At 55.5% G+C, this 9,293-nt stretch overlaps 1 protein-coding gene and 1 pseudogene across 1 annotated transcript in view; one reads left to right on the top strand and one right to left on the bottom strand.

Moving 5' to 3' along the window:
* Positions 1–2,891: 2,891 nt before the first annotated feature.
* Positions 2,892–3,815, bottom strand: LOC130834455 (N-acetyl-beta-glucosaminyl-glycoprotein 4-beta-N-acetylgalactosaminyltransferase 1-like; annotated as a pseudogene).
* A 591-nt stretch (positions 3,816–4,406) lies between these two features.
* Positions 4,407–9,293, top strand: part of TRIM71 (tripartite motif containing 71) — a 59,438-nt gene continuing 54,551 nt past the window's right edge. The window contains exon 1 of the mRNA XM_057706571.1: positions 4,407–5,258. Coding sequence (XP_057562554.1) covers positions 4,407–5,258 — 852 coding nt within the window. The remainder of the gene's footprint in view (positions 5,259–9,293) is intronic.

Below are 9,293 nucleotides of genomic sequence, written 5' to 3'. Positions count from 1 at the left end.
ACCCCAACCCCAGGCCTGAGACAACCCCAGGCCTGAGACAGCAGCCTGTCACCTTTGCACACAAAATGTGATTACGGATGAATTCGACAAAGAATGAAAATTTACTGCCTATATAATTTTAGGGCTGGTTTCTTTTAAGAAGTAGCTCCTTATTAAAATATAAATGATTTATTTTCAGGATTCAGAAAGATATATACATACTCTCTTTCTAATGTCAGGGAAAAGTGGACAGCTGTTTGCTCCTCCCTTGCTAAGAAAGGGTGTTTATTAGCTAGGATGGCAATGAAAAATTTAATACTCGTTTATAGCAGGGGACTGTCTTTGGCCTTTCATCTGGATACACAGTTCCTGTTCCTATCATGGATAAGCTACAGCCTCATTAAAATCTCATCCTAATTTGCTCTGTATCACTATACCATATTTTTGAAAATCGTAACTGTATTTGTATACAATTGGGATTAAATCAGTTGCTTAAAAAATTTCCCTCTTTCCTACCTATGGTGAATTAAATCAATGGAAATTAGAAAAGTGATCATTTCACAATTTACACTGCAGCCCTGTTTCCTGGCAATGTCCTGTCAAATCAAGAAAAGAAAGAATGGGGAGCTACTTCATGAAGAGAATCTAAGACCTTTTTTTCTCCTTCTCTTTCTTTTTGGCTTATTCTGAGCAACTGTCCCCAGGAAACTAACCCACCAACTGCTGCCGAGTTTGATTCCTCTTTCTGGAGTCAAGGCCTTCCTGCTCCTCCACAATGTCTCAGCTGACTTTCCATCTCTGCCATCCACTTGCAAGATGTTTAGAGTCATAGTACCAGGAGGACTGCTAATTCTCCCCTCCCCCTCTCTGGTCTTTTTTTTTTTTTTTTAAGCCTTTTTAGATGCTGGTGGGTGGGGCCAACCAAGAGGGAGACAGCAGGTCTGGCCCATCCCTTTTCTGACCCTCTGGGGCCATCTTCCTTCTGGCAATTCTCTTCCCCCATCTGTTTTCCTCTTGTTTTTGTTTTTTTTTTTAAAAAAAAAAGGAAGAAAGAAAGAAAGAAAGAAAGAAAGAAAGAAAGGGAAAGAAATTAAAAACAATCAACAAAAGAAACAAAACCAAAGAATACATACAACACCTCTGCTGAAGCAAGACCAGCGTGGTACAAAATTCTGTAGGAAAATTCATGTGTGAGCATGTACGAGTTTACACGCAGGTCTCAAACTACGGAGGAAACACAAACACATATTGGCAATAGATAGTTGCATGAAAAGCTCCTAATATTTATTTATATTTTTATTTTATATTGGAGTAGTTGATGTACAATGTTGTGTTAGTTCTAATATTTAAAGTAAAATATGTTTACTTCTCTTTCATTGGTCAAAGAAGGAAATCTGTTCTCCCGCCCCCCCCCCCCCCCCGCGCAGTTTTATTGAGATATAATTGACATGTTCTGGGTTTCTTTGATAATAATTTTTGCACTCCTCACACATTTCAGTGAACGTTCCCTGAGCTTAGATTTGCTCCAGGTGCTGAGGAGAGCGTTCCTGCCAGCTGCTGAGGACTTCGGCTGCTGACTTGTCCTAGAATTCTTCCCGTCTCAGGACAGCACTGGGTCCCACGATGGCTTTGTCCCTTTAGGGTGGTGTTTCTGCAGCCTGGGGCCTTCAGCATGTATGTCAGGCAGGTTGATTTAACGGTTCTTTCCAGGTTGATCTTTCCCCAGAAACCTCCCTGAATTCTGCTGAGCAAATTCAGAGGAGGAGCTCGTATTGTGTATATTGTTTTTTTCTTTTTTCTTTCACTTTTATGATACAGGCATGGCTATTTAGTTTGGACACCAAGTTATTTATTTTTCTTTTAATTGAAGTATCATTTACACACAGTGAAATTCTGCACACATCTTAAATGGCAGGTCTATAAGTTTTGACAAATGTACACACAAATATATTTCTACTTCATTACCCCAGAAGGTTCTCTCCTATCCCTCTTCCCAGTCACTACTCCCTCAGCCCAGAGGGTTCTTTTCCTATCCTCAAAGCTTAGTTTTGCCTGTTCTAGAATTTCCTGTATATGGAATCACACACTAAACTTTTTAGTGTCTGGCTCCTTCCTTCTAACGTGATGTTCTTGAGATTCATCCGGGTTGTTGCTCGTAGGAATGGGGCCCAAGATGTCACTCACAGCTTGAGGGTGTTAAGACTGGGACAATTGTTCCACCCGCTGGCCTCCACCCCGGATACCCTCTAAATCCTGGTATGTGGCCCACTCCACTCTACCCAGTCTCTCCAGGGCCCAGCGAGTTCCTCTCCCAGAACCGCCCGGGCAGCCTCGGGGCACCACCCAGATGGCCGCGGGGCCGTCAGCGGGAACCTCCCTGGAACAGCTGCCCTCTGCCCCCCACCTCCCCCCAGTAAAACTCAAAAAGAAACAGGCCCCTCCGCAGATCAAAATTCATATTCGTTTAATTCCAACTGAGTGATGTTTTGGTGTTGATCACAGATATGCAGAGTCCTTAAGAAAACGTAAAAAGAAAAAAAAAAAAAAAAAAAAGGTGGTGGCGGGGGACCCAGATCTCACGGGCAGTGGATATCAGCCTCTTCAGAACCGGGATTCAGAATGAAATCTTTTCTTTTTAAAATAAACGGAAGAGTCGCTCTCCACTCCGCGCTCAGAGGTTTCAAAGGTCGTCACACTGAAGCCCAGGGGCGTTCATCTCCCCTGCGGCCCGGAGAAGGGAGGAGGTTGGAGGGAGGAGGGAGGGCGCACACAAAAGCAAGCCGTGCCGAGAGGGCTAATGTTTCCTGTTTGCCTGGAACCCCCTCCCCTGTGTCCCCTCCCCCAGCCCCCTCCCAGCACTCGGGCGGAAGTGAGTTTGCTCCTTTGGAGATTAAAAGGATTCCGAATTCCGATCAGTCCCAATAACCAGCGTACTGAGAGGAGGAGGAGGAGGAGGAGGAGGAGGAGGAGGAGGAGGAGGAGGAAGAGGCGGCAAAGCAGAGAAAGAGGGGGCGCGCGCGCGCGTGCACGCAGGAAGCCCGAATTGGGGAGTTGTTCAAAGCCCCAGGAGGCCAGGGCGCACGGCGCGAGCAAAGCCCGGTAGGCTCAGCGCTGCCGGGGCCACCCGAGTCTCGCTCGGCGACTCGTTTCAGAAAGAAGATGACGCGGGCGCGGGCCGGCGGCGTTGACCACGCGGCTCTCGAGCTCACCGCGCTGGGCCGTTGCCGGTTCCACTGATTCCGGCGCGCCCCGGTGGAGGCTCCGTCCCCGCGGCTCGGGATCGGAGCGGGGGGGGGACCAAGGCGAGGGCGAAATGGCCCGATGACAAAGGAAATGTGATCCCCCTTCGCTGCCAAGGTTTCAGAGAGGACGGACGCGAGGAGGAGGAGGGGCGCGGGGCGCGCGCGGAGCTCGGATAGCATTGCACGACGGCTCGCGCGGAGCGGGCAGCGGGTACATCTAATATCTTCCTGCCGATGAATAATTCACGACGGCCCGCGGGGACCTGCGGCCCTGCGCTGCGGCGCGGCTGAAGCGGAGGGGAAGGAGCGCGCGGGAGGCGCCCAGGCCGGGCGAGGCGGGGGCCAGAGGGCCCCGGGCCGCGTGGGGCGCGCGTGCGTGTTAAGCGCCGGCAGCGCGGCCGGGCTCGGCGGGCGCGCGGGAGACTCGAGGCGCGTGGGGCGCGCGTGCGTACTACCCGCGTGCGGCCGCGGCGGGCCCCCACTAGCTGCAGCTGCGCCGGGGCCGAGCGCCCTGCAGGGAGGCCGCGCCGGGCCGTGCGCAAGCCCGGAGCGCCACACGCCGGGCCACCCAGGAGCCCCTGGCCGCCGCGTCATGCGGCGGGGCGGCCGGCGTCGCGCGGGGGGACACAGGCTCGGCTTCGCGCCGCTCCCGCCTTTACCAGTTTGGGGAGCCTTCCTTCCCCCAGAAGAGACTAACTAAATCCGTTTGAAGAAAAGCCACGCACCAAATACTCGTCGAACCAAAAATTCTGCTTCTCCCGCCGGGACTGGGATTGCACAGCGGACTCGACTTGGGGGGGGGTCTCCCCTCGGCTGGAGAGAAGCTAGGCTGCAGCTGCTCCAGGGAGCCCTCTGACCTCCCTGCCCCCGCTTGCCCCTCGCGTGTTGGGACTTGTTCCGGCGCTCCGGCTTCGGAAAGCACGCGGCCCCCGCGTCGTCCTCCGGGAGGAATCTGTGTCGCCTCTGGAGAGGGGCATTTAATGCCCGCAGCGTCGGGGGTGGCAGCGCGCGGGCCGGACGCGGCGAGGCCGAGTGGGCCGCGCGGCTCTGATGCCGGCTCCCGGATCGCAGGCCTAATCGATGCCTTTTTCTGAGTGAGTCGGCGGCTCCCCCACCCACCTCGTCCGCGCTCTCCTCTCCTCCTCTTCCTCTCTGGTCTCCACCCTCCTCCGGGCCTGGTTGCAAATGGCTTCGTTCCCCGAGACCGACTTCCAGATCTGCCTGCTGTGCAAGGAAATGTGCGGCTCGCCGGCGCCGCTCTCCTCCAACTCGTCGTCGTCGTCGTCCTCGTCCTCGCAGACGTCCACGTCGTCGGGGGGTGGCGGCGGGGGCCCCGGGGCCGCGGCGCGCCGCCTGCACGTCCTGCCCTGCCTGCACGCCTTCTGCCGCCCGTGCCTCGAGGCGCACCGGCTGCCGGCGGCGGGCGGTGGCGCGCCGGGAGAGCCGCTCAAGCTGCGCTGCCCCGTGTGCGACCAGAAGGTCGTGCTGGCCGAGGCGGCGGGCATGGACGCGCTGCCCTCGTCCGCCTTCCTGCTCAGCAACCTGCTCGACGCCGTGGTGGCCACGGCCGAAGAGCCGCCGCCCAAGAACGGGCGGGCCGGCGCCGCGGCGGGCGCGGGCGGCCACAGCAACCACCGGCACCACGCGCACCACGCGCACCCGCGCGCGGCAGCCTCGGCGCCGCCGCCGCTGCCGCCCGCGCCGCCGCCGCCCGCGCCGCCCCGCTCGGCTCCCGGCGGCCCAGCGGCCTCCCCGTCGGCGCTGCTGCTGCGCCGGCCCCACGGCTGCAGCTCCTGCGACGAGGGCAACGCGGCCTCGTCGCGCTGCCTCGATTGCCAGGAGCACCTGTGCGACAACTGCGTCCGCGCGCACCAGCGCGTGCGCCTCACCAAGGACCATTACATCGAGCGCGGCCCGCCGGGCCCCGCGGCCGCGGCGCAGCAGCTCGGGCTCGGGCCGCCGTTTCCCGGCGCGCCCTTCTCTATCCTCTCGGTCTTCCCCGAACGCCTCGGCTTCTGCCAGCACCACGACGACGAGGTGAGTGCGGGGGCCGCTCCCGCGGTGGCTGCGGCCGGGCGGCGAGGGGGGGGGGTGTCTGGCTCCCGGGGAGCCGCGTGGGTGCTCGCGGGGGCCTCCGGGCCAGGTCCCCTAGCGAGGGGAGGGGTCCTCTCCCTTCCGGATTTCTCGTTTTTCTTTCGGCTACGTGGCAGTCGCTGCCACCAAGCAGATTCTGACCTGGGAACTGTGTGTTGAGAAGACCTGGCCTCTGTGTGCGGGCTGCGAGGGTTCCCCAAACGCAGACTCCCCCATTTCCGTATCTAATTTTCTGTGCGGCGAAACGTGGCAACCGCTGTCTCCAGCTAGGCATGAGACGGGAAGAGGTAGATGTGTGTGACTGTGTAGACCTGGCCTGCTTGTGCGAGGGTCCCTCCCTCTGCCCCCCGACGGTTCCCGAGGTTGGAGACACGCTTTCTTCTTTAGGGACTTTGATTTCCTCATTTCTGTTTGACAAAGCGTGCAGGCTTTTGTTTTAAGTAAGACACGAGATGGAAGTATGTGTGTGTGTAGACGTGGTCTCCTTGTGCGGGCACACCAGAGGCTTCCCAGCATGCTGGGGGCTCTCCTTTAGCTATTTTTCCTCACCTTATTTTTGTTTGTAAAACTCATAGACTGCTGCTTTTAAGTAGGGCATGAGCCAGGAGGAGATGGTCGTGCCGGTGAGTGTGGGGTGCGTGTGCCCGGGTGGACCTGGTTTCCACGTGCGCGCCTGTAAGGGAGGATTGCTTTTTTGTTGGGACACCGTAGCAGTCGTTGCCTCCCCGTGTGGGGTAAAAAGAGCCTTCCGCGGTTCTGTGCCCTCACCGTGGAAAAAGCGTCTTCAGACCCCTGAACCTCCCTTGCGTGGAGTCGCCCGTCGGCCTCGTGGGCTCACCCAGCTGGAAGTTCTTGGGCTGCCCCCGCCTGCCCAGGCTAAGATCTCTCCGGGAACCGGTTTCCCTGGTTGGGAGGTGTCCCCACCCCGTTCAACCTGGGGCTCGACTTCCCGTGGAAAACAAGCCGACCCAGCTGCACGCGGCTCGAACCGGGTGCGCAGAGTCCGAGGGCTGCTCGGCAGCCTTGGGGCTTATTTGGCTCCTTTGGCTGTGTGTTGAAGAAACCTTTCTTGCTTGCTTTTCACATCTTGTGCCACCGTCCACTCACCAGAGCCCGTTAGAGGAAGGGGCCAGAAGTTTTGAGGCTCAGCCTCTGCTGAGAGGGTCAGTGGCTTAATACGCTCTACCTGTAGCCCCTTGTAGAGACTGGGTGCGAGTCTCGCCTTAGACGGGTGCAGGAGCCGGCTGCCGGCGGGCGTTGCTGCCTGCGAGGTGGGGTGGGCGTGCTAGCTCTGCGCGCGGCTGAGGCTTGCCCTGCGCAGCCTTTTCCACTCCTAACCTGTTATTTGGGGAGGAGGGCGGAGCTACTGCCTGCTGGCCTGAAGCCGGCGTCTCCTATTGGAAAAAAGTTGAAATTCTAATCTGCTTGTTGTGGACGCCTCATTTTAAAAGTTTCTAGGTATGAAGCCTAGGGGGCAGTTATTACTTTTTGCTTCCTTTCTAAAACTTTAAATGGACTCATCTTTAAAGTTTTCCCACATTCATGGCTGAATGTTTCTAGTAGGTTCTTTCAAAAAGGGGTTGAGTTAAATACCGACCCGAATCCGAATCCCGGGAATGGAAAAGAGGGAGGCAATTCTCTGGGAAGATTAGCGCCGAGGGGGAGGGGGAGGGCGCCTTGAATCCGCCGCAATTTCCCTCGTGGCAGGGGCGTTGATTGAACCCTCCCTCCCAGCAGTTGAGTTTAAATGTCAGGTTTTATTTATATTCCCAGTTAAAGATCCACATACGTTTTATTTGGGTTAAAACAGTAGATGCTCAGTGTTGCCAGACTTGTAAAAGGTTTATACACTTTTTAAATTATAAAACCATTCAAACGGTGTGGGAGCGTGTGAAGTGAGTGGCGCTCCCCTCACCCTGGGAGGTACCTGGATGCCCTGAACGTTGCGATTTTTTTTAACGTGGGCAGTAGTAAGTTGAAGATGTTTGGCAAAGGCATTAAGATGTTACACTGTTAGACCAACTCTTCTTTTAAAACATAACATTTGCTCAGTGTTGAGCAAAACTCTACTTCCCCTCCTCGGTTTTTCATTACAAGAAGAAAACTTGGAAAATAATTTTTACCTCTTTTAATCGTTCCTGGATTTGGAATGTTGGAAAATTTAAGTTTAAAGGGACAAACCAGTGCTGTGAACTGAGAAGTCAAGTGTTGCAAGGGAAAGCACCAGGTTCACGGAGGGGGTCCCACCCACGGCTTAAATTCTTCCTTTTCTTCCACGGGGAGTGACCCTTCACAGTTTAGGAATATTGTTCCTTTAAAAAAACAGTCTTCTGGTTGCTCAGAGGAGCCTGAGGGCACTGCGGAGGCTGGCTGTCCTGTCATCTGATTGTGGACTGAATGCCTAAATCCGTGTGTTTTACAGTAGGTACAGTGTACTTCCATTTTTGAGATGTGCTGCTTTACGGAGTTGCCTCCCGTGTCAACAGCCTCTATTAAATAATTCAGGGCGCCCTTGCCTTATGGTGACTGATGCCACCTGACCTTGGGAAGAGGGCCCCGACGCCTGGCTGTTCCCCTTTAATTTTAGGGAGGGTGCCTCAGACAGTTGGCCCGTGAGGGGTGCGGGCAGCAGTCGGCAGGCTCTCTTCCCAGGCCGCTTTCCTTAAGCATCGCCCCCCACTCCGGACGCACAAGGTGGTGTTCTGAGCACTGGTTTAAAACTGAACTTTAAAACCTGCAAGGGGAGGGAGCTGGGCCTTCCAGTGGAAGGATGAGGGTCGTCTGCCCTCACTCCGTATTTGGCCCATTTAAAGGACAGAGTTGGGTGTTTCCTCTCGGTGGTCAGTCGGAAAGGCCTGCAGGCGCCGCGGCCGGCGGGCAGCCAGGCCGGGAATGGGGGGCCAGCGCCGCAGGCCGGTGGCCGCGCGCCTCCCGCGGGGCCTGGGAGAGGCGGGCGGGGCGGAGGTGGCGGGGCCAGGACTCTGCGCGCCTTTGCGGGAGAGGGAGGGAGAAGGGAGGGCGTGGAGCCGGCGCTGGAGCGCGCGGCTGCCGCCGTCACGAGGTGCCCTTTAATGGTGTGTTAATTGCATGTGGGATGTGAGCCCTTAGCCGCCTCAGAGGCGACACTGGCAGCAGAAAGGCGTGCGTATGTTCAGGGCTGGGTGGCCGGATTCTGTAAACGGTGAGAAACCCGAGTGGGGTCTGAGTCTGTTCTGGTCCCCGGGAAAGTCCATGTCACTGGGGGCTGGGGGCGGGGCGGGGGCGACCCGGTTGCCATCTGGAGCGGAGGGATACTTCGTACGTAGCTCGAGGATGGCAATTTTGTTCCCAGTTAGGAAGGCGGGGGGCGGGATGTGGAGGTGGGGGGGTGGTTCCTGAGTCTCCCAGATGGAAAGTGGGGTGTAGGTACTGATACAATTTCAGTCCTTGCATTGGGCTTTAAAAAAGAAAACAAAGCTAAATAAAACTCCCTGGAAAGATAGGTTCTAGAATTCCAACCCAGTAGGACCCTACATATTGAGACATCCTAGGTTGGGGGGCAGTATCTTTCCCCAGGAAACCACTCTCCAAAAGTCAGCTTCAAACCACTTTGAGGAAGACGGTTTGCTGCCTAAAATAATTGGTTGTAGGATGAATTCTTGTATCTTATTTTGAATACGTTCCTGTGAATGGTATTGGCACCTATATTTTATTCTGCATTCCCAGAGTCCAAGCTTCTTCAGGCATGCATACTCAGTGTATGTTTTTAAAATGTATGGGTGTGTGCTTTGTAAATTGTAAAATTTATAGCAAAGAGGCTTTTTTTTTTAAGGACGAGAGCAAATGAGTAGAAATGTGCATTCTAGTTGTTTTCTGTGCCCCATCTTCAACCCATTCTATAGGACTAGGTGGGTATGTGACTGTTCAGCACACACATCTCACCTGTTCACCAGAAAACCAAACTTTCTATACCTTGGAAGTAATTGGAGCTTCCTCTGC

This window comes from Hippopotamus amphibius, chromosome 13 (genome assembly GCF_030028045.1).
Source record: "Hippopotamus amphibius kiboko isolate mHipAmp2 chromosome 13, mHipAmp2.hap2, whole genome shotgun sequence".
Classification (NCBI taxonomy): Eukaryota; Metazoa; Chordata; class Mammalia; order Artiodactyla; family Hippopotamidae; genus Hippopotamus; species Hippopotamus amphibius.
This window is presented reverse-complemented; position numbering and strand designations above follow the sequence as displayed.